General features: G+C 45.1%; 1 protein-coding gene across 1 annotated transcript; it reads left to right on the top strand.

The window, feature by feature from the left end:
* Window positions 1–2749: 2749 nt before the first annotated feature.
* LOC102560408 (pantetheinase-like) lies at window positions 2750–13784 on the top strand. Its single transcript, XM_006270535.4, has 7 exons — window positions 2750–3049; window positions 3125–3255; window positions 7403–7595; window positions 8872–9160; window positions 10175–10548; window positions 12189–12359; window positions 12678–13784. Exons 1-7 carry the CDS (start codon window positions 2837–2839, stop codon window positions 12795–12797), a joined length of 1491 nt encoding a protein of 496 aa, XP_006270597.2. The 5' UTR covers window positions 2750–2836; the 3' UTR covers window positions 12798–13784.
* Window positions 13785–27972: the final 14188 nt, after the last annotated feature.

Below are 27972 nucleotides of genomic sequence, written 5' to 3'. Positions count from 1 at the left end.
TGCAGCAACAACGGGGAGAAAGCGAGGTATTTGGAAGTGGGCACCAGCCCCGGGGGCACCTGCTAAGTTGCTTCTCCTCCCACTGAGGCCATGCATGGGCCCAGGCCTGGCACAGGGTGGGTGTCCCCAGGGGAGGGGAAGGTAGTGGCGCAGGTCAGGAGGTGAGTGGGGATCCCCCTCCCTCAACCCATGCTGCCAACTCCACTGAGTCACTCTCACCCACCTTCAGGCAGCCCCGGCTACTGCCGGGAAAGTTCCCAGCGTGGGCCCACAGAGTTACCGGGTACTGCAGCTGCCTGATTGCAGCCTCCTTTTTCAGACAGCCTTGATAGCTGGGCCCACCCCTGTGAGCAGTGGCAGGGCTCAGTGTGGCCCGGAGCAGCAGTGGTAGGTCCCCCTGGAGGAGCCAGATGGCCCCCATGGTACTTGGGCCACCCTGCACCTGGCCACCTGGCAGCACACCTGGGTGCAGTGCCCAGAGCAGCAGCCAGGGCATTGCAAGCAAGGAAGTGGCCCTGCCAAGGCAAGGCCCAGGGAGACCCTGGGGCCACTTTCCTGTTTGCAATGACTTGGCTTCTGCCCCTGGGCCCTGCATGGCTGTTCCAGGCACTGTGCCCAGATGTGCTGCGCAGCTGGGGCAGCCCCATGGCAACGGCAGAGCTGCTGGGTGGCCAGGTGCAGGCTGGCCCAGGTTCCATGGGGGCTGGCTGGCTGGCTCCTCTTGGGGGTCCTGCCACTGCTATGCTCCTGGCCACACTGAGCCCTACTGCCTCCCTGCTTGCAATGCCCTGGCTGCTGCCCCTGGGCCCAGTGCGGCTGATCCAGGCACTGTGCCCAGGCATGCTGCTTTGCTGGGGCAGCCCTGTGGCTGGGGTGGAGCTGTTGGGAATCCAGGTGCAGGCTGGCTCAGGTGCCATGGGAGCCGGCTGGCTCCTTCTGGGGGACCTATCGGTGCTGCTGCTCCCAGCCACGCTGAGCCCTGCTGCTGCTCACAGTGGCTGACCCAGCTGCTGGATGGTCTGAAAGAGGAGGCTGTGATCAGGCAGCTGCAGTGCCTGGTAACTCTGTGGGCCCATGCCGGCAACTTCCCCAGCAGCATTTGCGGATCCCTGGAGTAGGTGAGAGTGACTCAGGTGGAGTTGGCAGTGCAGATTGGGGGAAGGGGTCCCCACTTGTCTCCTGATCAGTGCCACTACCTTTCCCTCCCCTGGGGTCACCTGCCCTGCAGGAGGCCTGGGCCCAGGCATGGCTCCAATGAGAGGAGAAGCTGCTTGGCAGGTGCCCCAGGGTCAAGTGCCTGCTTCTGAACCCCTAGTGTTCTCCCCACTGTTGTGTCACAGAGATCAGGAAGCTACCGCCCCCATGCCAGGCACTCTCAAAGAGACAGCAGGGTGTGTGTGTGATCCTCTGCTTCATGCAGTCCCTCATGCACGTCCCAGCATGGAGGTGACTGTCCCAGCAGCAAACAAGCCCCAGACATATCCTCCTCTTCTTTCTGCAGTAGAACAGAGGTCTGATACTCTGTTCTTGGAGGAGCACTGCAGGGGCTTCCTCTCCAGATCAGGTCACAGATTCCTAGAGGAGTAGGGCTGGCAGGGACCTGCAGGAGTCACATCTAGCCTAGCCCCTGCCTGAGGCAGGAGCATCCCTGTCCAGACCCGGTTCACACACATACTCTGAACTCCATGAGACAACCATCAGCCCTGACACAAGGCACCCCTGCCTCAGCTGCTCGATCAGTGAGTGGGGAAAAGCCAGGCACATCCTGGCTGGTGACCAGGGTGGGGTTTAAACCCCTTCCCAATTATATTCAGCCTGCCAGGGCCTGCCCCCGTCCCCCGGGTCATTTTCCTTCTAGCCTTGTGGCTGTTGCGGAAGAGAAAGGATGGTTTGCTAGTGCCCTCCTGCTTCTAGCCTGAGCCACTGCAGGCATGTGCCTGCATTTCTGGAATCAAAAGTGAATGTCTATTCACTTGCAATTTGGTTCAATCTATGCAGGTTAGACTAACCTGTAAAGATTGAATCAATTCAGGATCAGGCTTTTTGAATGTCTGTATTTAGCCATAGTGTTAAAAATATTCTGACCTGTTGTGGTCTTTTTAAGTTCTTTGCAACAGAAGAATTGCTCTATTATTTTTCTACAGTAAAAAACAAACAAGTGAAAACTAAGAGCTAGCACTTTCCTAGAGGTATCTCAAGGCTATCTAGGGTTGCCTCAAGACTATCCCAGGCTGTCTCAAGGCTAAAAAGATTGAAAACCACTTCTTTAAGCTAACAACCTCAGGTTGTGACTGCAGTTTAGCCACAGCACTATAGAGTTCAATGGCGCGGAGTGAAGCATGTATTTATCTTACATTACATTGCAGCCTGTCCTGTGACTGAAATGTAGATATACCCTGAGGTCAGAAGGTTTTAGTTTAGTATGTGTCAATAAGCAATAAGATAAATATGATAACTGGACCATGTTGTTGTTTTCCAGTTCTCCCCTCTTCGTTTTACTATTGTGAGCTTGACCAGCCTTGAATTCACAGCATTTTTTCTGCCTTGGATATGTTCTATTTCCAAATTTGCAGTGCTGTACCTTTGCTTGGCTTTAGCACAATTACTTGTTTGTGAGCAAAGTGACTCAGCTCCGGGATTTCTGCACTTCTATGTCCTTTCTGACCTAAGATTTTCTAGATGTGGCAATGGTTGCACAATATTGGCTTCCCGCAATAGGATACCTTGATTTAAAAGCAAATGGAAATTTCCAAAGTTTGTCAATCTATTTTCTTTTTTAAGCTTCTACCTTTGCCTGCACTTGCATACATTTCTGAGCACCCAAGAAGCTTCCAACATGGGCTGTTCCCCTCCTCATTTTTCTGCCATAGTTTTCATTCTGTCTGTCCTTAAGGCCTATGCTTTGGACAGCTACATCGCAGCTGTATATGAGCACTCTGTTATATTGTCTGAGGAAACCAACTTACCAGTTTCTCCTGAAGATGCTTTGGTGCTGATGAACAAAAATATGGATGTTTTGGAAATAGCCATCAAAGCAGCAGCCCAACAGGTATAGTCTGATTGTACTGTAATTAGAGGTATTTATTTTGGTGAAGATTGTTTAAACTTCATCTGTTTTTATTAGGGAGCACACATCATTGTGACCCCTGAAGATGGCATTTATGGCTGGGTCTTCACAAGGGAAACTATTTACCCCTACCTGGAGGATATTCCAGATCCACGGGTGAATTGGATTCCCTGTACTGATCCTGAAAGGTATTGCCTTTGCCACTGGAAAGAGGATTGGATTTGTTGGGGAAAAAAAAATCTTCATTCAGCAGTGTAGATCTATATTAGCACTGTAGGATAAATGCTAAATAGATATTATGAATTTATAATAAGTCATCTTTACTTCATCTATTCTTTTTCCCCTCTCCCTCTTGCAGTTTAGTCTAATTAAAATGTCTTGCTTATTTTATGTACTTATTGGGGTCAATATTTAAGAAAGAAATGAAGAAAAAAATAAGTATGATACTGAATTAGGCTCTATTTATTCAGTGTGTTCTATGCACATTCCAGCATGAAAATGAGGCATAAGAGATGCTAATTCCTAAAACAAGGGGAAACCTGCCCAGAAGTTGAAAATACACAAATTGTGGTATTTTTTTTTTTTAATTTGAACCTGATTTGAGCAATTACACATGATATAGTAAACTTCATAGTACTCTGAAAACATGCTTTGACTGCTACCTAATTGTTAAATGACAGCTCTTGTTATCATTTCTAAATAGATATTCTCAAGGTCACATTTCCTTTAATTGTTGGAAACATTAAATATATATTCTAAGAGGGGGAAATACACTTATTTGAATAAGTATTAGATTACAATTGAGGGAACACAGTCTGATGTAATTGTATAAGCTGTAGTACTAAAAACAAATCTTTAAAACTGAACTTTAATTTCTTTAGTGAAGGACTTCTGAACCCTGTGTGTATTTATGTTAGCTGCTTCTGTGTTTCATCAATGGTCAGTAAGATTTTTCCAAGCAAGGGAAGCTTGCCAATTTTTTTCCGTATAAATAAAAAAAAGATTTGTGAGATTTGAAATCATAATATTCTTCTTCAAAATTTATTTTTTTAAATCCTCAGACATTATATCTAACAGTATTTTAATACAGCAAGATTACTGGGATCTTGATAGATTTAATATATTTCATAGACATTAGGGCTGGAAGAGACCTATGATCCAGCCCCCTGCCCCAAGGGCAGGAAGTCAGCTAGGGTCAAAGGATCCCAGCAAAATAAGCATCCAAACACTTCTTAAAGGAGTCCAGAGTAGGTGCTTGCACCACCTCAGGAGGGATACTATTCCAGGTCCTGGGGGCTCGGACAGTAAAGAAGTTTTTCCTTATGTCCAGCCTAAAATGGTCTTAGAGGAGTTTGTGACCGTTGGTCCTTGTCATCCCTTGGGGCGCTCTGGTGAACAGGCGTTCCCACCAGTTCCTGATACACACCCCTGATGTACTTATAGGCTGCCACCAGATCACCCCTGAGCCTGCGCTTTTCCAGGCTGAAGAGTCCCATGGCTCTCAGCCTCTCTTCACATGGCCTGTTTTCCTGATCTCTGATCATGCGTGTGGCTCTCCTGTGGACTGAAAAGTAGTTATTTAATATTGATACCTGATAACAGTTGTGCTTTGAGTTCCTGAATGATAGTGTTAGACACTAGCTGTGTTAAAGTTCTGCCACTAGATGACACTAGAAGCACATTTTTGTTAATTCTTTTCATGTAACAAGGGTTTGTTCTCAGCAGGTGCATCTACACAAGATGCTATTGTGCAGTTGTTACTGCTCATTTATTTAGTACTTGTACTAGCAAATAATAAATGCACAGTAACTGGAGTTACTGCGTAGTAGTGCCAACGATTGTCTTTTAGATGACGTTACTGCACAGTAATAATCAGGGATCCTGGTTTTCCATGATTTACATGAAACACTACTAATGTATAGATATATATATATATATATATTAATGGTGTTTCATTTAAATCATGGAAAAATGTGGATTCGTGGTTACTTTTTTTAAACCAAAAATTAGGGATTTTTTTTAAATCAGAGAAAGCCAGGATCCCTGCTAATAATACTGCACAGTAGTGTATTGCCACCATCCATACTGTGATGCACTACTGTGCCATATATTTTGGCTACTGCACAGTCAGCGCCTCATGTAGATGTGCCCCGCATGTAGAAATGCAAGTTTCCTGTATCACTTGGTGGTAGATAAAGCATGAATTTAGCCATTCTAATCTCTGAAATCCACAACCATATTTATAGTGTTTATGAAATACATTTTTTTTCTTTTAATCACTGTGTTTGTTTGAGTAGTGATTGTCAAATAAGCACTGGAAGGAGACAAGGGATCCACTGAGGTCCCTGCCAAAATTTCTAATGCTTTCACTGGTGCCAAGGTTTTGTCCATGGTCCCTGCCTCAAAGAATTCACAATCTAGTGCAGGCACACTCAGGAGAGCTTCAGATGTTTTTGACTTGTATGTTTAGGCTCCAGTCGGTCATGTTAGTATGGGTTTCTAGAATAAATACTTGAGATATTTTGGACCTTTTTTTTTTTTAAGTTTCAGGAATCTCTTTTATGAAACAGATTTTATTTATAAAAACAAACAAAAAATCCAGAATGAAGTATATTTATGTATGACTAAGCAAAGAAAAACTAAATTAAGCTTAAGAGTCATATTAGTGTGAGGGCAGAAGAATCAGAATTGATAAGATTATCCCCCCCAAAAATCAGAAAGTCCAGAGTTTGTTTTTTAGAAAATGCATAAAACTTTGGGGATGTTAAAGTATGCTTGTGTGAAGCTTAATACTGGGCTGGAGAAATGTTCCTCATTAAAATAAAGGATGCCTGCTCAAAATGTTGTATTTTTTTTTCATTCCATCTGTAGGTATGTATGAATCCAAATTGATCAATGAACCTTGTTAGTGTGCCTTTATAATGTTAATATAAGGCTTCAATTAGGTAAACCCCCAGATTTCAAATATAAAAGAACCTGCATTTAAGGACAAAGGAGGTTTGATTTTTCTCATGCTTTTCTCTCTTCTCAGAGTTCTCTTAATACTTAATTTTGACATTTCCTAACTTATGAGCACCAGGCTTTATAATCTTCATTGCTCTTTTAATGCATTTTTTTATATAAACTGATCTCAGTGGGAGGAAGGGCTGGGTTTTAGTTAGTGAGAGGAAACTGGGTGAAGAAGAAAAGAGGAAAAGAGTGGGGATTGAGAGGAGGCCCTCCAGCTCTGTCAATTAGCATAATACATGGTGATGCAAGAATGACTGTTTTCCACAGTTCTCCAGGAACATAGAAATAAAAGGGTCCTCCTGGGCCATAAGATCTAGTCCCCTGGGTTTGTAGGCAACCATTTTTCCAGAAAGGTCCCCAACAGCATTCACTTAAGGTCCTCTCACATGTCCCAACCATAAAGCCTCCCTTAAAAAAGAAAACCCTACCATATAATAAAGATAAAGCTTAGGGGAAATATGGCACAAAATTTGTTAAGTAGGCTCAGAGGATCCTAGGAGATGGATCATGCTCTGTGCTACAGAGGGAAGCAAAAAATCCACGGTCTTTGCCAATTTGACTTGAGGGTAAAATTCCTCTCTGTTTTGACCCAATCTCATGAACAGAAACCTCCAGCCAGGTACCTGAGATGTTTTTAAAAAAACAAGTAGCACACCCCAGTGAACTCTTACCCCTAGCTGTGGCCAATGCTTCGGGGGAAGGAAAATGAGACACATTATACATGTGGTAATTATGCCTCCAAGGACACTTTGTCCTACCACATTAACCTTCTGTGAACTTGTCAAACTTCTTCTTGCAGCAACTGAAGTTCCTTGTCCCATCTGTTTTGTCTAGAAGACAACAAAACCTTCTAGCTTCTGATGTAAATAGCCCATAATTCATTTGTATCCATTCGATCTTAATGTTATTCTTTAATTTAAATATCTCTTCTCCCTCCCTTATAGTGGCATCCCAGATGTACTTTAAAAAGTAATAAAATTCCCTCTTCATTTCATTTTTGTTAGTTTAATCAAGTCAAGTTCTTTTGATCTCCTTTGAATATAACAAGTAAAGCTGTTTTGATTCCCTCGTGATATAGGTCCAAAATAAATAAACTAAACTAGAAAAAGTACAAAGAAGGACTAATTAGAAGATTGGGGAAATAGAGATGTTAAGTTATTAGACTTGTACACAATGTTCTAAGTGCCAGTAGTCTTATTTTTTGGCCTTTAGCTTGTCACCAAATACTCAGTCTTTTATTTCAACGTATTGATTGACTTAATCATTCTTCTGATACAAAATATTACATTTAGAATTTGTACTGACTTTTTCTTTTCTTACAATTAGATTTGGTCCTGCCCCAGTGCAAAAACGACTCAGCTGCATGGCGAGAAGCAACTCCATCTATGTGGTTGCTAATATTGGGGACAAGAAGCCCTGTAAATCCAGTGATCCCAAGTGTCCCAAAGATGGTCGCTATCAGTACAATACTGATGTTGTCTTTGATTCAGAAGGGAAGCTGGTGGCACGTTACCATAAGGTCAGAAATTACTTTGCAATGTTCAGTTCAATAATGGATTCCTTTCAATTGTACCCTAATTGTAAATATTATTTCACCATAGTTTTAGTGCCATGTAAAAGATCAGTGTTTAATGCTTCAAGAGAGCATAGGCAGTCACTCTTTTTTAATGTGGAAGTATGATGAAATGTGCTCTTCCCTTGTCACCGTGGTTGCACTTTACCTTTCAAAAGTTAACCTTCTACTTTCTTGTTTGAACTAGCTCTTCTTTCAATGAGCAACCACAAGTTGCTGCTTCTTCACAAACAAAGAAATGAAGGGCAGCCCAAGGTTGCCCACGAACTGTAGACAACATCTATTTGGATTCCTACTGTGCATACAAACGTACTAACTTTCTGACTGGTACGCTGATTTAACTTTTTAAAGTCAACTTAACTGCCAGAGTGTACACACGTGTGCAGTGGAGTTAATTTAAATGTGGTACAAGATAACACACCTTGAAGGTGTATTATCTTGAGTCACATTAGTTAGGTCAACTTCACTCACAAGATGGCTTCCACCATGTCAAGGAGCTGTATGTGTGTATAATCCGACGTGGCTTAACATACGTAGGCTTAGTTAAATTGAATTAGTTAAGTCGCCTTATTTTGACTTAGTACTTGTGTATGTACCTATAGGTAGTGAGCTAATCTTAAGCCTTGAATTCATCCCAGTATTAGTTCAGTGTAGACTGGGTGGACAGAAGCCTATTTTTGATGAAAAATCTGATACCTGCAAATGGGAATATTGGGGATATCAGAGCCCCTGACATCTAGTTATCAGAGTCAACAGCTACAAAACCTATGAATCTCTCTATAAAGGAAAGAGTTGATTGACTGCAGTATAACAGAATCCCTCTCACTGTACCCTCCCATCCAATTTAATATGTTGATGCCCTCAGATAGAAATAAAAGAGGAATAAGGATGGTGTGGGTGAGAACAAAGAGGACTGTGGAAAAAAGTTTCATACTTAGAGTCCCTAGCATGGTGGCATGAGGGAAATTTGGGGCAGACTGTTCCTGCAGTGGAGTAAGAATACGAGAAGGACTAACAGAACCCTGTCATGGGTTTTAGTCATATTTGACTTCTCCTGTGTCCTATATTTTGGCCTGACTTAAAATGGAATTTTAGAAGTGTAACAGAAAAGTAGACTCCATTCCCTATTTATATGACCATCTTTAAGTGTACTACATTCTAATTTATATGGCTCAATTTCCATCTTAATTTTTTTCTTTCCTTCCTTCTTTTCCATGAATAGTACAACTTGTTCGTTACTGAAACGTATTTTAATTATCCAGAGCCTGAGTATGTGACTTTCAACACGTCCTTTGGAAACTTTGGTGTTTTCACCTGTGCAGACATACTTTTCCATGATCCTGCTGTGGTCCTGGCAAGTAAATTACAGGTGGATACTGTGCTGTTCCCAACAGCTTGGGGGAATACTTTGCCACTTTTGTCAGCTATTCAATTTCACTCTGCCTGGGCTATGGGAATGCGTGTCAACTTTCTTTCAGCAAATACACGTAACTCCAGTGTAGATATGACAGGTAACTTATGATGAGTTAACTGATTAGGTACCTTAACTTTCTAAATTTTTGCAAGGAAGCAAGTGTTTGTAGTGTCATGGACTTAGTAATGAATACTGGTACTTACAATCAAGTTAAAATGTTAAACTTGAAAATTAAAATGTTTTACATTAATTTTAGACGTTTAAACCTTTGGATGGTTTTAAATAATTGATTCCCCTGAACTCTTATATTTGTGTTCCAGTTCAAGGCTGCATTGTTTTTTAGCGGTGTTATAATACTGTCTTGTTACTTTGAAGTAACAAATGATCATCTCCACTAGATGGAGACTCCGTGCTTATAAATACTTTTGATCAAGCTGCAATGGGTGATTTTCACACACTATCTGTTTGTATACATTGAGACAAACCTTTCTTTACACACTTTTTTGTTGGATTATTTTCCAGATATGCTAGAATTTATATCCATTGAAGTCTTGTATTATGTTTGTAATACATAAAGCAGTATTATAGAACATGAGCTGATATATCTGAAGAATGAAGTTTAGATTTGCAGAGTTGGTAAATAAAAATGAACTGGCATATCTTTCCCTTTCCAACTACAAGGCTTATCCAGGTCATTATTTTAGCATTACTGGGGAGAGAGAGCGAGCAATTCCAACAGTGTTAATACTAAACTTTTTATCACTGGGGCAAGTTATGCAATTTTGAACTGTTTGTACTTATTTCTAAAATAACATGGCATATTGTTTTAGGAGGATGGTATATTTTGTGGTATTTAATGTGTGGCTATTTTATTAATATCAGCATCAGAATGTAGCTAGCACCAATTTAGTGTCACAAAACTATTTTTGAGTTTGGTTCAGTTTTTATTGATTGTAATGACTAGTGGATTGAGTTTATTGTTTATAAAGGTGCTACTTTTATTTTTATTCCCATGTAGTTTAGTTTAATATTGTCAGAATATATCTTGCTGCTAAAGATGCAATCAAAAGTATAGAACAATTGATTGTTTTCTCCTACATGGCATTCACAGGGAGTGGTATATATGAACCAAATGGACCCATAGCATACCATTACAATACAGAAACAGAGAATGGTCATCTCCTTATTGCACAACTGAACTCACGGCCTCATCTGTCTCCCACCTACCCTCCTGCTGTCAATTGGAGCTCATATGCCACAAGCATAAAACACTTCTCACCAAGTGACCAAGACTTCACTGGAGTCGTTTACTATGATCTGTTTACCTTCATGGAGCTTACCAAGATTGAAGGAAATCATACCATTTGCCAGAAGAACCTTTGCTGCCATTTGAGCTACCGAATGGCGGAGAAGCGAGAGGATGAAGCTTATGTGCTAGGTGCATTTGATGGGCTCCACATTGTTGAAGGAGAATATTATTTGCAGGTAAATCTTTTTACTACTTATTTTTGGGATGGAGGGCTGCAGCATTCCTTCTTCATATACAGCTTCTTCACACCTATTCCAGGGGGTATGTAGGAACATCATCAAAGTGCTTTCCTAAAAGCAGTGTTTGAAAAATAAGAACTTACTTTCTTAAGAAGTCTTAACAGACTTTAGGATCTTGTTTCTCAGTTCTTCCTACAGTTTTGAAGTCATCTGAGGTCTGCAATGTCTTTGACACCCCAAGCACTAAGGGTGCTTATGTAAGTTTACATTTTTTGCTCAATCTGGCCTCTGAAAGTGCTCTACAGCTGTGACATAACATACGTTCACAGCTGTAGGGCACTTTTAAAATGGCCAATTGCATGAAAAAATAACCCTCACTAAATCAGCTACTTGCTGAAGGCATTCTAGAGCAGAGTGCATTAGGGAACTTCTGTTCAGGTTTCCTTGAGGGTTCATTTTTTGCATGCACAGGAGGAGAAAGTATCCTCTCTGTGCAGTGGGTGGAGAAGGGGAAGGTAGAACCTCACAGTCACCCATCCCAGCTACCCAGCTGAGGTATTGTGGGGAGCCAGGCCAGGCCTGCGAGGTAAGGGGGCTGTGCTCTACCGCCTGCCCCAAGCTCTAACTATGGCAAAGCCCAAATGGCAGCTGCATGCTGCTGCTGTCAAGAGGCTCAGCACAGGGATGGGAAAGGGAGACCCTCTTCCCCTGGTCCTGCCTGAGCCTCTTGAAAGGGGCAGTACACAGCTGCCAGCTTGGCTTTGTCGTGGCTGGAGCTGGGAGGGGCAGGGCTGGGAGGAGTGGTGGTCTGGCAGCCCCCTGGGAGGCTGCCGGATCACCCCTGCTTGCTGGCCAGGACCAGTGAAGGCAGGATCCAGGCCCCACAACCCAACATCTGTTGGGTGAAGGAAGCTCTAACTCAGGGCACTTTGTATAAAGTGCCGTGAGTTAAAGCACTTCCCCCAAATGTCTTGAGTTTGTCCCTATCCTTTGGGTTCAGAGAAGTTTGTGTTTGTAAAAAGCAACACATGCTGCTCTTCTAGAACACAGTTTAGCTTTAGTAGAACTACAGTTTGGCTTTTACCCTGAGCCTGTATGATGAATGAATGAATCTAGAGCTTGTTGACTTAGCATGTAGACTGAGTAATGTGGAAGAGCTGGTTTTGACGATAAATACTAGCACCATCTGAGATAAAGCTCATGATGAAGATCACAGGATCATTTATTTGTGATAACAGTATCAAAATAAAGAATCTAAAGCATGGATGTAATCAAGTTAGTCCTTGCCATTTGCTTGGTGCTGTGTAAACTTAAATGGCTCCTTGCAATATTACCTGTAAGGCAAACAAATATCCTTGTGTTTCTGGGAAACTAAAACAGAGCTGCAGGCCACAAACCATTCCAATAGCAGATGAACACTTGTGTATATGAAGGGTTATGAAGTGTGTATGTAACATTGTGGTACTGGGTGTAGAATTCTATTGTATTGCAAAGCTTCAGAGAATCTATAACTGGCTTAATTAAGTGTGTCTGTACTTTTCCCAAAAGCTTTGCAATGGAAGATTTTTCTGATTGCTTTCAAGGCTAGTTCTCAATTACTGTAAATTCCCTAGAATATACCCCTGTCTTCTTCACAGATATGCACACTGCTGAAGTGTAAGAGTACAGATTTAAAAACTTGTGGACAGCCAGTGGCTACTGCTCAGACCAGGTTTGAGGCGTTCTCCCTCAGTGGCACGTTTGGCACTAGTTATGTCTTTCCAGAAGTCTTGCTCAGTGGGGTTCAACTGGCACCAGGAGAGTTTCAGGTAAGAGGATGTCCTCAAACTGTTTAAATCTGATTTCATATGTGTCCTGTGTCCCTATTCTCAGAGAATGCGGGCCAGTACTATACAATTTTCTTTTAATTAGACATTTTGGGTGTATTAAACACCCTCTACTTTAGTAATTGGATCAACTGAGAGATGGCTGTTGCTGTGGCTTCCTTTTTATTCTTTACAGCAGGTGTGCCTTTTTCCAAGAAGGCAATTCAGCTGAAATACATTAATAATTTGTTGTTGCCTTTCACAATTCAGTATTACTGGAATGTTAATAGTCTTGTTTACCTTTCTTCTTTCTCTAACTAGAAATTAAGTGATGGACGTCTGGTAAGCCAGAATGGGACATCCAAGCCAGTCTTGACAGTGGCACTCTTTGGGAGGTGGTATGAGAGAGACCCACCACACCCACAACAGGCTTCCCCATAATGTCACTATTGATGCCTTCTTAGAATGTACATTTGCATAACACTGATGAATGTTAAGTACTATCATTATCTCTCCTTTTCTAAAATCTAACTGTAGTTTGCCTACATTGGTTTGCTGTCACGATTCCATTTCAATGCCACTGAATAAGTCAGTGTCCATCAGTCATTGTCTTCACTGGCTGATGGCCCCTCTCTGCTTGTGACAGGCCTGATCCTGCTACCATTTGGGTGAACTGAAAAATTTGATGCTTAAGGCTCATGCCCTATCTCAGCAGACATTGGCCCAAGCAATAAAATTTCCCTTTAGAGCCTGATTTCTTAATACTCCATATAATTTCTGTAGTAGTTGGAGTACATAATAGCATATCTGGGATTTTGTTAGGTACATATTAAACAAGTCTTTAGAAAAAAAAAAGTTTAGGTAAATAATTTATTAGATCAAGTATTAACATCTTTCACAAACACAGATTTGGAAAAGAACTATGTTAATATATTGCCAAATATACTAATATGACTTTCAAATAAGTGTGCCTTTTAGTAGGTTATCCCATTACATTAAATTGCAATTTAAAAAAGCTGAGTTTTCTGCATGAGGCATATTTTTCCTATGCATTGTATATTATGGGCACATTTTAAATGTGTGGGAAATGCCCTTTTTAACGAAATGGCAGTCATTGTGTCATGGATTTCAAAGAGTAATCTATGCCGAGGTTCTAGGTTCTATGTTTTAGGTTTTCATCCTGAATTCAGTTTATTATGGTATATGCTTAACTTGTTTGAATTAGTAGACTGACTAGATTCACTGAAAGCATTTGCATAAGTGTGTGCAAGATTGGGATGTAGTACTTAAATTATAGTGGAGTGCTATTAAACTAGGTGTTTTTGGATTAGATTACTTTGTTATGTAAGAACAAATATGGGTATGTGTAATTGTAATTCAGTATTGTTCTGAACATTTTGTTTTTAAATAAAATACTGCTTGATTCCATTTTTGTTTGTTTTATGGACATACCTAAGCAAATATTAAATATTGCAACTAGATATTGCATAAGATAAACTAAAATACAGTTTTATGCTTATGCATTGTCACTAAAATGTAACCATTCTACATAGGGTGACCTTATGTCCTGGTTTAGGTGGGATTTCAGAGGCTGGTCCTGGCCACCTGTTGAGAATTTATAATAGGTGTCCGAGAAATGCAGGGGCACTGGGTGCAGTCTGGCTGGTAGGTGGAATGGTATGGAGCACCTTACAGGTCTGCCCGGCACACATCTTCACCCCAAATGATATGTGAGAGCGCCAGAGGAGCAGGGGGTGAAGGCGTGGGGAGGGGAGCTGTCTCCCAGATTTCCTGGGTGATGTCAGGGATTTCTGGGATTTTCATACAGTCATCTTAATTCTAGATAATCTCAAGACAGCCATAGTAAAGGTAAAGGAAATACTTATTTTAACTCTGCTACTGTATGGAAATGCATGGTATATGAACAAGTCACATAACAGATAAAAGAATGGAGAGCATTAGCAGGAAAAATATCCTATTTGAAAGGATGAAATTCACAGAAATTTGACTCTACAACCTTTTAAGAAACTGGGAAGTAGCTTTAATAAAATTCTAGTGAGTAATGCACAAGAAAGGCTTCAGGTCTTGTGCTTGTGGGTAGCAAACCAAAATGTGATTCTTTTAATTCCCATGAATTTGGGTGCAGGGAAGGTTCTTGTCATGCTTTCTTTATGTCTGGAATGGTATTTAGATCAAAAAAGAGTTTTAGGGATAGATTATTTCCTTTTTTGTGCCTTGCTTGCTGGTTACCATGATACCCTTGGCCTGCAGAAAATGTTGTGTGCAAGAATGGGTAGATTTCACCTTTTTAAATTGTGTAACCATTCCTGTTAGCAACATTGGGCTGAGAGATGCCTTTCGGCAAATTGTGTGTCCATGTTTCTCTTCTGCAGTTCTTAAAAGGCTCTGGGGCAAGGTCAGGTTTTTCTGTTCTGTTTGACTTGGTCAGTACAAGTGGGAGATGCAAGAATGTAAGTAAACAAGACACTCGACTGATGTAGCAATAGTTTTCACAGTCAAGCCAAACTATATAACAAGGTGGAAATGGCTGAATAGACTAAATCACCAATAAATAAACCAATAAATGATTAATGTAAAGTTAAACAGAGAAAAATAAACTAATGATATCCAAAGCCAAAACTATTCATCACAAACAAAACTCACTAACTACAAAGTGTAATACACAGACACGCATACACACATATGAGTAAATGAACAGGGAAAAATGGCCACTCAAAAGAAGCAGGAGGTCTAAGGAAAACTTTCCAAGTACAACCAAGGGGGAAAATACTATCTACAGGCCCTGGGGTAGGGAACAAGTAGCAACAGCAGTAGTGATATATCTTCCCCCTGTTTTGTCCCCCCCCTGGACCTTCTTATTGCTCATTGGGTGCATGTACCTGTGCAATTAATTCAAAGCAATAAACCCTGACACACATCATTGTGTTTGCTGCAGTTCTGGGAACATTTGCACCTTGAGCTGGGTCGGAGTAGACCCAGCTAGTAGGGGGCCCAGGGGATCAGCCTGCCAGCCTGAGGCTGCTCTGAGCTAGCTCAACATGCTACAGAGGGGCTATTTGGGCATAGGTAGATTAACTCGCAGGCCAGCCCAGGCCCAGAGACCCCTGCCAATCAGGGCCTCTCAGAGGCCTGGAGGGCAGGCGCTGGGGGGTGGAAGAAGGGGGGCAGCTAGGCACAGACAAAACCAGCAGCCGGGCTGCACCAGGTCACACATGTGACACAGTGGGCCATGGCCACCAGGTACTGGGAGAGGAGCAGGGCACAACCATGCCAGAGCCCTAGGAACAGCTGGAGCTGCTGGTGGCAGGGAGTGGAGCCAGGCATGGTCTGTGGCTGGGACCTGTTGGTAGAGGGGTGACACCAATGCAGCCAGGTCCCTGGCCTGGTCTGGCCGCAATCCTGTATGTTGGCCAGGTACTGCTGCAGCTGGGGTGAGCAATGGCAGGGCAAGACGCCACCCCCAGAGCTCAGTCCATGCTGTACACACCCAGTGGGCAGTGGGTCCATTCCCCTAGCAATGTCCTGCCATGATGTTGTGTGGGTCCTGTGCGATTAGCCCTGGGCTCTGACTCCTGCAGAGACCTGTGGGAGGGGGGTAGCTGTGGCTCCTGCCCTGGGCCTGGGGAGCAGCATGTCCAACTCAGGCCACTTCCCACTGGGGATGGAGCATGCAGCTTCAGGGAAAGCCCAGGTCCTGCAGGACAGCACGGGTGGGTTGAGGAGAGGAGACCAGCACTGTAGCCTGGCAGGAAGGGCCTGATGGTGCCTGCAAGCTTTGGCAGGTGCAGCAGAGCAGCATGGAGGTTGCTCCAGGCTTGGCTCCATAGGCAACTGGTAGGAGCGACATGGCGGGGGTAGAGGGGGGCATATGCCCGTCCCCCCCCCCCCCCCGCCGGGTGGCTTCTCTGGGTTCTCGCCAGCCCCGTCTCCACTGCTGTGCTGCCAGCAGCTTCTGCAGATGCTCACCAGCCCGTCCCTGCCACCAATGCTTCCATCAGCTTCTGAGGGTGCTCGCCAGTCCCGTCCCCACTACCAATGCTGATGTTGGCTTCTGTGGGTGTACCCCCCCCCCCCAACTCAAGAGGCACCAGTTGCTCATGCTTGGTTATCTCCTCCTGCAGTGGTGGCAACCCAGGACCATCAGGGCAGGAGCTGCCTCAAAGCCAGCATAGCTTGGCCCCTGCTGCCCCATGTTCTGGGACTGTTCAAGCCCTTCCCCATTGGTCCAGTCTAACTCAGTTTCCAGGTGCCCCATCCCACTCCTATCGCACTTCCCTGTGTTGCTGCTGCATGTGCTCAGTCCTGCAGACTGACAGCAACAGTGGGACCTGTGTGAGTGGAATGGCCTGCACTGGTTACACCCTGGGACCAGCTGTGGCCCCCGCCCCTGGGGCAGCACATGGCTTCAAGTGGGGCTCATGGTGCCTCGTGCTCTGCTCCGGGAGCCCTTGCATGTCGCCCCATGCACTTTGCCACTCAGAAGCCTTTCCCCCCCCCCCCAAGTCACACCTCCCCATGTCCTAAAGTGGCATGGAAGTGGCTGGGGGGCCCCCTCCAATTTTCTGTTTGCCCAGGGCCCCAGTAAATCTTAATCTGCCACTGTGTTGGGCATAAGGGTGCTCCAGTGTGGGACTAACTCACAGGCAGACCCCCAACTGAAACACTGTTGTGCCCCAGTCATTCCCATCTCTGTCTACACGTGTTGTGGCAAAGTAATTTACTTCACTGCAGGATACTACTTGTCTATACAAGCAGCATCCTGTGGTGTAGCAAATTAGTTTACTCTGACCTAATAGCTTTGCACATGTAGATTCTGAAACATTTTCTGGGTGCATATATGTGTTCATTAATGCGCTGTAGTTACTGCGCATTAAGTTTAGTACTTGTATAACCAAATATTAAATCAATGTGCACTAACTAGTGCTACTGTTTAATAACCCCAGTACATAGCTTTTTAGTGATGCTAACTGCGCAGTAGCCTGATACTAATGCGCAATACATATTAGCAAGATTTTTGCCACATGCAATGTTGTTAGGCTACTGCACAGTGTCATTAAGCTACTGTGCAGTTAGTGTCTTGTGCAGACGCGCCCACTGAAGAGCTAATTAGGCAACTCCACATTAAATGTCTCATATAGATGTGCCTATTGAGACATGAACAGGGGAAGAACAGGAAGGGGTGGGCTTCCTCCTTATCAGGTCAAGGTCCTCTGAAGTTCTGTGGACTATAGGTGAAGGGCTAAAGAAGCAATACCTGCTGTTTTATTATTTAGGAGTACCACAGTGAGAGGCACAATTCGGGAAGTGTGTAGTTTCTCCTTCTGCTTTGAGACAAGTGAAGGAATAGAGCCAGGGCCTGTGTATGGGGCTGAGACTGTCATCTGGAGAGTTCTAGCTTGTGAGCTAAATATCTAAGTGACAAAACTTATGAGCTTTGGGGCTTGAAATCATTGGTGCTTGCACCTGATGGTTCCTAAAAGTTTTTGTGGCTGCCTCCCACAAGAAGACACCATCCCATTCACTGTCCCGTTGTGATTGCCACTTCTGCTCCTTCTGCTGGCAGTGTGTTCCATGTTCCCACTACTGTAGCTCCTCCTGCTGATCTGTGATGCTACTTAATTCATTGCCTTGACACTGCAGCTCTATCAGTATCTCACTGATGGCCTACTTCCTGCATGCCCTTTGTTGCAGCATCTTTTCTATCTGGGTTAAGGAGGGCCATCACAGATGAGCTCTTGCTTGGGATCCCAGCCTTAACACAGACTCTAAATAGCCCTTGAAGCCAGCCCAGTCATAGCTTCTAGAGTGGGCTTGCTCCTTGGTCTTTGGACTCTGAGGCCAGGCTTTTAGATCTCACTGGGCGCATCTACACAAGATGCTATATAGCTTGTCACAACGACAACATAGCATCTAAAAATAACCATGCGCTGACAGGACTGCTTTCTCATTTAGCACTGCTTTAGAAAGTACTAACTGTGCAGTACCAAATGCACAGTCAGGGGCACATGTAGAAGAACAGGAGGGGACTGGTTTCTCCATTATCAGGTCAATGCCCTTGCACCATGTAGTTATTCATGGCCTGCTTTGGCACAGCTCCTGGAGAGGGATTTTTACCTCTATAATGGGACAAAGTGCATCCAGAGTCACAGGCAACAAATCAGGCAGCCCATCTTAAACAAAACAGCATGTATTAACTGCAGTACAGCAGATGGAGTCCTTGTGCAACAGTGTTAGGTATAGACTCCTCTCACATCCTCTCAGCTGCACAAGGCTACACTGCAACTTTTATTGTAGCTCATATGCTCACCCTTGTTATTTTCTGAGATTATATTGTGACGGGCTAACTGGCAGTGACCTAGCCCAGGGGTTTTGAAAGGGCAAAAGATGATTGGAAGACTTGGGATTCCCTTTCCTCACCAATCTGGTAATGATTTGGTCCAGGGGTTTTGAAGGGGTAAAAGATGATTGGAGGACTTGGGATTCCCTTTCCTCACTAATCAGGCCCCAGAGACTCACCCTCCATGTCCCCTGATTGGCCTCTTGGGTCACCTGGAGGTGAATAAAAGAGACAGCGCAGCTGACTCGGGGGAGACCAGTGAGGGACCATGAGGAAGGAGCTTCAAAGAGCTGAGCCAGCAGGGCAGGAGCAGTTGCCCTAGAAGAGTCTGAAGGAGCGGGACCAGCAGCCAGCAGTTAGACCCTCAGCAGCATAGCGTGTGATTTCAGGAGAGGCTTCCTGCTGGGCTCCAAGATCACCTATGAGAGGTTGAAGCCAGCAGGAGAGGCTCCCTTGCTCCAGCAAGGATCTGAGCAGTAACCTGAGAGGTTCCCAGCTCAGCTTCCAGCTCCTCCAATCAGAGACCAGGCAGCTCAATGTGAGGCTTGGGCTCCAGGAAGGTCAAGACCGCTAGTAGTTTGGAGCAGTGGTACCAGTGGTGGCTGTGTAGCAGTGTTTTTTGCCTACTACGTGGGAGATCTGACTTCAAGTCCCAGTCAGGGTGACTTGGAGTGAGTGAGCTAACAAGAAGCAAATCTTCTTGCAGTGGAAAGGGGCCATTGTGTTTTCCCCCTTTCTCCCCCTCCAGGTACCTAGGCCCTATATTTCCTTGTCATTTGACATTTTGTATTTTGTGCCTTTTTACATTCCACCAACGAGTATTGTTTGCTCTGCTGTTTTATATCTTGTTAACCTTGTCTTTTGTCAAGGATTGTAAGTGTCTAACCTTTGTTGAATCCTGCCCCCTTGAGGCATTTTAGTGTCCAGTTGCCCCCCTGATTTATGCCTGTTATGTTCCTAGTATTGTTCCCTCATTAAAAGGTATATGGTTAAGTTCCCATTGGTGGTCTGGCTCTGCTCTATAGGGGGACGAGAGTCCCTACACCTCCCACAGCACTTGTGCACCTGCTCTGATCCCTTCAATTGGAGAGGGGGTGCCTCTTGGAGTACCACCCAGGTTACATTTTGGGGGCTCATCTGGGATTCCCGTGTAGTGGGTGCTAGAATATTATTCAAGCGCTCTGTACTCCTGTAGAGAGAGAGCTACCAGGAGACATGTCCAATGCCAACCAGTCTGCCGTACCCTCCGGGAGTGATGGGACTGTGTAGCAGGGAGTGGGGCAAACATCTGGTACTGAAGCTACCCTGGAATGGGTGAAGGTTTTCCAGCAGATTCTGCGGGAGATGACACGTTCCTCCAGTGACCAGGTGGCCCATAAGAGATGCTGGAGTTTCTCAGAACCCTTCCAGTCCCTGCAGGGGAGGAAGGATTTGACCCTTGGCTCTCCCATATTCAAGAGATTTTACTGACTTGGCAAATACTTGATGAGGATAAGTGATGCCATCTGCTGGAGGTCCTGAGGGAGCCTGCCTTTTGGGTTGTGAGGACTGCTAAACTCCAGAACCCTGCTATCACCACCCAGCAATGCATGCAGGTCCTTCAGGATGCTTTTGGCCAACCCACAGGGAGTCGGGGGGGGGGGGGGGGCGTACTATGAATTGCTGGGAACTTTCCAGTGCAAGGGCAAGACTCTTTCAGCGTATGTCCTTTGCTTAGAGCTGGTACTACAATGCCTGGTGACCCAAGGAGCACTTAGTGTCACTGACGCCAATCAGATACGGCTCTGGCAAATTCGTATTGGGGCATGGTATAGCTTGGATTTACTCTGGAACCTCAACTTAGTGGGGAGCAGGAGCATCCCACCTGACTTCAGTCACCTCCTCCAAGAGATTCATGAAGAGGAAGAGATATCCAGACTCCAAGAGACTGTGTGGGTCCCAGGGGATGTTTCCCCCTGGAGAGGACCCATGGGTCGGGTGCTAACTGTGGCTCCCCATGAGGACACCTTGTTGGGAGTGGAGGAGGAGCCTGTGGCTCCAGCACTAGCAGCTGCCATGTCCAGAACCACCCCCCTCCCCCAGGGGTCAACCCTCGCCCCGTCCTTGTGCCTCGGGAGGACCTCGGCCCCATACCCGCTCTAGGGCCCCAGGGTTCTGCTATAGATGTGGGGAGCCAGGGCACATGGCTCGGGAGTGCACTCAGCCTGAGAACCCTGGATTGGTATTTGAAAGGTTAAAAGGGTAGTGGGCAGCGGGAAACAGGGAAGGGACAGAGCAATGGAGTCGGCTCCACTCCAGACCCAGACAGACTCCCGCACATTACCCACAGTAAATTCACTGCCAAAGGGGCTAGTGGGACCCTGTGCAGAGGTCCCCGTGATGGTGAATGGTTGCCCATACTGGGCCATTCTAGACAGCGGGTCCCAGGTTACCATCCTATTTTAATCCTTCTATGAGGAACATCTGAGACACTTGCCTTTGCTTCCCCTTACGGGGCTGGGACTTTGTGGCTTAAGCCAGGAACAATATCCTTACAGGGGTTATGTGAATGTGAGGCTAAAATTCCCTGCTGAAATAGCTGGGATGGAGGAAGAAGTGTCAACCATTGCTCTAGTGTGCCCTGATCTGGGGTGGATGAAAGCGGCCACTCTCATTGTAGGGACCACCCCAGCCTTTTCCAGGTTCTTGCTCTCTGCTGTAAACAACATGCTGGCCCAGATTACCAACAACAGTTAACGATGCATGCCTTGTGCTCAGAGGCATATGACCAATGGGAGCATAGAGAGATGTGGGGTCACCCTGAGGTTGTGGGGACCCTGCACGTCTCTGGAGCAAAGCCCCAGCTAGTCCCTGCACAGGGCCAAAGTGCTTTGCAATTGGATTGAGAGGGATGACAAGAATAAGCTGCTGGTGGTGGAGACCCACCCTTGGCGGAGAGAGACCCGGTGCGCTCAGGGTCCCTGATGGTGTGATCGAGACAAAAAGGCTCAACCAAGACACGGTTACAGTGATAGTGGTTAACCCAACCTTGAAAGATATTGTGGTCCACTCTGGACAGAAGCTGGTCTTGATAAAGGAAGCTGAAGTGGTGAGCCCTGAGCAGGAGGGAAACCCCCCTCCAATTGACCCTTCGAGGTTCTTTTTCGGGAACTTCCCAGTGCCTGAAGCCTGTAAAGCTCAGCTCAGGGACAAACTCGGGGCTTGAGCCCATGTTTTCTCCCTGCATGATTGGGATGTGGGGGAGGCTAAGGGGGTGGAGCATCACATTCGTCTGAGCAACCCACGACCCTTTAGCGAAAGGTCTCAGCGCATTCCCCTTGCTGAGATGGGGGAAGTAAGATGTCATCTGCAGGAGCTCATGGACCACCGCATCATCACAGAATCTAAGAGCCCTTATGCCTCTCCCATTGTGATTGTGCAGAAGAAGAAAGGTCGACTCCATATGTGTATTGATTACCGGACTTTGAGTGCCTGGACCATCACTGATCAATACACTGTCCTGCGGGTGCAGGAGGCTTTGGACTGTTTAGTAGGGAGTACCCTTTAGTAGGGTTTTTGGTACTCGACCTCTGCAGCGGCTACTACCAGATACTTCTGCGGGAAGAGAACAAAGAGAAGACTGCTTTTATTTGCCCCTTGGGATTCTATCAGTTTGAGCAAATGCCCCAAGGGATCTCTGGGGCTCCCGCCACCTGCCAGCGACTAATGGAGAAGGTGGTTGGGGATATGCATATGACCCAAGTGCTGGTTTACTTAGATGATATTATTGTTTTTGGAAAGACCCTGGAGGAACATGAAGAATGGCTACTCCAGGTACTCCATCAGCTAGAAACCACTGGACTTAAGTTGGCCATTGATAAATGTAAGTTCTGCCAGGCCTCTGTGAAGTACGTAGGACATATTGTATCACAGGAAGGGGTCAGCACTGATCCAGAGAAAGTAAGTGCTGTGACCACCTGGCCTCAACCCAAGAACTTTAGGGAATTGAAAAGGTTCCTGGGATTTGTGGGTTTCTATCAGCGATTCGTTAAAGACTATGCTACAATAACTGGAACTTTAAATGCCCTGACTCTCGGACACCAGGTGAGAAGGTCACCCCACAAGAAGGGTGAAACAATGGCTTAAATGGGCTTCCTGGGACACGAAGCCCCATAGAGCCTTTTGGTCCATGTTGGGACTCACGGTTTGAAGATGCCTTCCAGGAGGGGATCTGGCAGTTGACTCAGGCACCTGTGCTGGCATATGCTGATCCCAACCGCCCTTTTATTTTGCACACGGATGCTAGCCTGTCAGGACTGGGGCCTGTACTGTACCAGGAACATGATGGACACTGGCGACCAGTGGCTTTTGCCAGCAGGGGATTGTCACCCAGCGAGACGAGCTACCTGGTACATAAGCTTGAATTCCTGGCCCTCAAGTGGGCCGTCACTGAGAAATTCCAGGACTATCTGTATGGGACTACCTTCCAGGTGTGGACAGACAATAATCCCCTTACCTGTGTGCTCACCAGCGCTAAGTTGGATGCGACCGGCCAACATTGGATCTCAGCACTAGCCAAATACACCTTCAGCCTGCACTATTAAGCAGGACGAAAGAACGTGGATGCTGATGCCCTGTCTCGACAACTCCCCAGCAACCCCGGGAGTGTTTGGAGCCCCGAGACAGTGAAGACCATTTGCGACCTGCAGATACAAGACCCTGTGGGGATGAGGGAAAGTACTGTTTGCATGGCTGAGGTGTTGGGGTTGCCCCCTGAGGGGATCCCACAGGCCTGGGTTCAGTATTCCACACTGACTTCCTCTTTGTTGCCCCAGATCATGGCTACAGAATGGTGGACAGCGCAAGAATAGGACCCAGATGTGTGAGAGGTGCTGCGTGCCCAGAGATCAGGGAATACCCGCCCTGTGACCCTTAATAATGCTACCCCAGCAGCCGACCTCCTGTTCAGAGAGTGGCCTTCCAACAGGAGATTGGCTTCACTTGTTTGATGGAGTGCTGCATCGGGAGGTGCAGGATCGAGAAGGACGGAAATATTGGCAGCTGGTCCTCCCTCAGAAGTATAAGGCCCTTGCGTTATGGGCCTTGCATGATGACTTTGGGCACATGGGGGTGGACCCTGACGCTAGCCTGTGAGTAGTTCTTTTGGCCCAAAATGGCTGAAGATGTAAGGACTAAATGCTCAAACTGTGATTGCTGTGTGCGGAGGAAGACCCTGCCTGCTCGAACTGCCTATCTACACACCATCCAGAGTTCAAAACCCATGGAGCTCGTGTGCACGGATTTCCTAGCCATTTAAGGGGAGGGGCACCAAAAGGGGAATGTGCTGGTTGTGATGGACCGCTTCACCTGATATGCCCAGGCCTTCCCTACGCGAGATCAAACAGCAAGAACGGTTGCTGAAGCACTGCAGGAAAAGTACTTCTCTGTGTTTGGGCTGCCTGCAAGAATCCACTCCAATCAGGGGCAAGATTTTGAGAGCCAGTTGTTGCGTGAAGTTTTGACAGTGGCTGGCATACAAAAATCGAGGACTATACCCTACCACCCCCAAGGGGATCCCCAACCTGAGCGCTTCAATCGCACTCTCTTGAACATGCTGGGTACCCTCCAGCAGGAACAGAAGGCTGCATGGAGCCAGCATATCGCATACCTGGTGCATGCCGACAGCTCCAATAGGAATGTTGCAACGGGGGTCAGTCCGTATTTATTTGTGTTCGGGAGGGAGCCCTGGTTATGCATAGATTTGTGCTTTGGGGTAGAACGAGTCTACCAACAACATTTGACTCATGTTCAATATGCACAACAGCTTCAGGACCATTTCCGTCCTGCATACTGACTGGCAGCTGAAACTGCTGGAAGAAACCAGCAATGCCATAAGTGGCTTTATGATGCTCAAGTGCGTGAGCAAGGGTTACAAGAAGGGGACCAGGGTGCTGCTGCGAAACCTGGGGCTAACTGGGAGACATAAAATCGCTGATCGGTGGCAGGCTGAACCCTATACACTGGTGCAACAACTGGGAGACCTCCCAGTATACGAAATCTCCCCTGAGTCTGGACCGGGTTGAAGTCACGTGGTCCACCGGAACCTCCTGCTGCTTCTCCACCCGAGAAAGAGCAGCGAGAAGAGAGGCCTAGGTCTCTTACAATATAAATATTTTTAAAATGCTGACTATATAAGTTGCAGCCCCATCATCACTGACTGCTGAGAAATTCCTCTAGAAATCCTCTGAGGAAACTGGGAGAGATGAATACCTTGAAGGTTGCTCCAGTAGGCAGTCAAGTAGCTGCTTCCTCTGATCCCTCAGGTCTATCCTTCTGTCCATCTGTCACTCTGTCAATCACAGCCACTAGTTCATCTGTGGGCTTAAGGAGCATAAGTGATGCAAGCATCATTGAGCACCTCATCAAAGTTCACATAACAGTAGCCGGATGCTTGATGATTCCCAGGCCTTAAGCATGATTTATATTCCTGAACTTTGCTTTTAAAAGACAATTGTATTTTTCATATGTTAGTCTACCCTAGGTTATTTTGAGACCCTGTCAACTCTATGGACTTGGATTATAGACCAATTCAGTGCCCTTCCTTATCATCTTACAAATTATATTTTTAATTTTCATTCTGAGGGCAGCTGTTACAGTGGCATTTTAATTAACCAGTCTTCTGAGGTTTAGGACTGTCACTGAATGGTACTTCAGAAGATCTCCTTTCACCTGAGCAGTCAGTTTTTACACTTACTAGTGTAGCAGGCCTTTCCTGCTTTCTTTGCACTTTTTAGCACAACAAATGGGTTTACTCGAGTATGAAATCTTCCCCTGGCCCATTTTGCTTTATCAACTCTTCCTTTGGTGACTTCATAATTGCACTCACTCAATTTTTGTGTATTTCCCTTAAGATTTTTTATTTATGTTTCTATTTGTTCTGCAGTGTGGCACATGCCTATTGCCCTTTCTAGTGTCATATTTGTCTCTCTCAGTAATCAATCACAGACTTGTTACGTTTAACTGTTAGCTGCACCAGAGGCTCAGGCTTCAGTAGAATGACTAGGATTAACTCCTAAATTCCCCTTCCAGAACTAAGAGTTACCTGACTGAACTGAGTGAACAGAACAAACAAAGACCTTTGTACCGAGCAAGATAGCATTGCAACGTGCTTACTTTAAAGGATCACATGTAACATGGTAGAAATCAAGTTGATAGTGGCCGTGTCCACACGAGACATTAACTGTATAGTTGTTATTGCACCAAAAAGGTGACAAACACCTTGTGATACTACTGCACAGTAGCCTAATACTACTGTGCAGTGGTGTCACATAACGGTTGTTGTTACGCAGCGCTACTGCTCAGTAGTATTGGGCTATGGTGCAGTCAACGTCTCATGTAGACACCGCCAGTGGAAATTAATTAACTGAAACGTGGTTATATTTGTAATTGCTATCTTAGCCTGTATGGTGTTAGTGTGATTCAATCATGTTATGACTGGCAAGAAAGCAAAATGTAAAGGGTTTTTGAACCCAAAAGCTTGCTTAATAACTATTCTCCAACCATTTGGGTTGGTCTAATAAAAGATATCAAATTCACCCAAGGAACCTTGTCTGCCAAATACCCAATATGCACCCAAAAAAATGAAATTAATCTATCCCTGCTTTAGTCTCTGCTACCAACAGTCTGATTAGTTGTCTGATGGTGATTAAAGGCTATTCCGGTAAAATAAAATCATGGCTTCTGCTTCCTGTGTTAAAAATTATGACCCAGGTTATGCTGGCTACAGCAGCTGCATCCCAGGGTAATCTGGCCTGTTATGAGAGTCTCTTGAGTGTTTCACCTTCATTGGCACTGACTTTTAGATTCAAGTCTGTGGCAAACTCCTCTACTGTTTCTCCTCCCTCCTGGGCTCTTATCCTGAATGTGTACCTTTCATAACTGATATTTTTTCTAGGAGCATGATAACCCTTAAAGATGTCCTTATTTTTGGATGTGATTCCTTCCTTTCTCCTTTCCCTGCTGCATGAAAGGCATTATATTTATTCACTCAGTGCATCTTTGCCTGAAACTTGTTAAGAGCAGAGCAAGCTTTTACTCTTGCTCTAATTTATCTAGGTTGTAGCTTTCATGTGCAGCTCAAATTGCTATGTGAACCTGTTCCATGATATCTTCTATACCCTTTGATGCACAGGTATAGCAGGCCAAATCCTAAAACTTGAATCCTGCTAAATTAAATTATGTCTCTGGCCCATATGGACAGGAGGGTTAGGTTAAATTAGGCTGACCAGCAGTGTTGGCATCCCTTAGACACCGCCAGGTGGGAACCTGACCTGACTTTCAATGGTGTATTAGAAACAAAAAGAAACAAGATTAGGGGTAGAAAATATAAAGAAATGTACGAAGAACAACAGGGGAATGAAAATAAAAAGGGAAAAGATGATAATAACAAGGTGGGTAAACAATGAGAAACTCATACAACAATGATGCAGCAATACTTTATCAGATATCAACAACTAATGAACGGCAATCAGCTCAAACTGGTCAGAATAACAGCAATGTCAAAACAGTAGCAATGCAAAGGTCAAAATTGGTTAATCAGTCCAAGAAGTTCAGAAGAACCAAACAGGTTGGGGGGCAGTTAGATCACCAGATGCTGGACCTCTAAGCAAAGCTGCTTCTCAACCTCCACAGGGAGTTAAAAGATCACTCATACCACAGTCTCACAGAACCAAACGCAGCCAGGCACAGTTTTCTCTTTCTCAGATAGCTTCAGACAGCACAGCCTCTCACTTTTACACACACCACTCAACAACCCAAACCATTCAAACACTTCAGGAGCACCAAACTGCAGGTTTTATTCATTCAAATCATACCACTTTCTCCAACCAATCAAGCCTGGGTAAAGGGCTGTTAATCACCATTAATCATGCATTTACCAATCAGTCTCACTCTTATTAGACCCATTCACTTGCCACACAAGCTCACCTTTACCTAGAATCTAATCATATATTTCCCACCTAACACTCTGACTTATCTGCACATGCCGATGCTGTCTAACAAGGTCAGTGGGTCAGGTTCCAAGTACCAGGCTTTTGCTGGTAACTGTAACTGCGCATGCTCAACTTTAATTGTGACCTCAACTAACTATTAGCAAGCTGGCACAAAACCTTCCACTGCTACACAGGGACTGTGGTGTGTTTACTTGCATCTCTAAGAATCATTTTGCATTACATCTCCAGCACACTGTGCCTTCTCCTCCTTCAACTATGGAGTATCTTT

This window comes from Alligator mississippiensis, chromosome 1 (genome assembly GCF_030867095.1).
Source record: "Alligator mississippiensis isolate rAllMis1 chromosome 1, rAllMis1, whole genome shotgun sequence".
In the NCBI taxonomy this organism is placed as follows: domain Eukaryota; kingdom Metazoa; phylum Chordata; order Crocodylia; family Alligatoridae; genus Alligator; species Alligator mississippiensis.
This window is presented reverse-complemented; position numbering and strand designations above follow the sequence as displayed.

Bases quoted from the DNA above. Each gene is read 5' to 3' on its own strand.
- LOC102560408 (XM_006270535.4), top strand. From the start codon at position 2,837: ATGGGCTGTTCCCCTCCTCATTTTTCTGCCATAGTTTTCATTCTGTCT. The intron at 10,549-12,188 runs GTAAATCTTTTT...TCTTCTTCACAG, and splicing joins AAGGAGAATATTATTTGCAG to ATATGCACACTGCTGAAGTG. The intron at 12,360-12,677 runs GTAAGAGGATGT...TTCTCTAACTAG, and splicing joins TGGCACCAGGAGAGTTTCAG to AAATTAAGTGATGGACGTCT.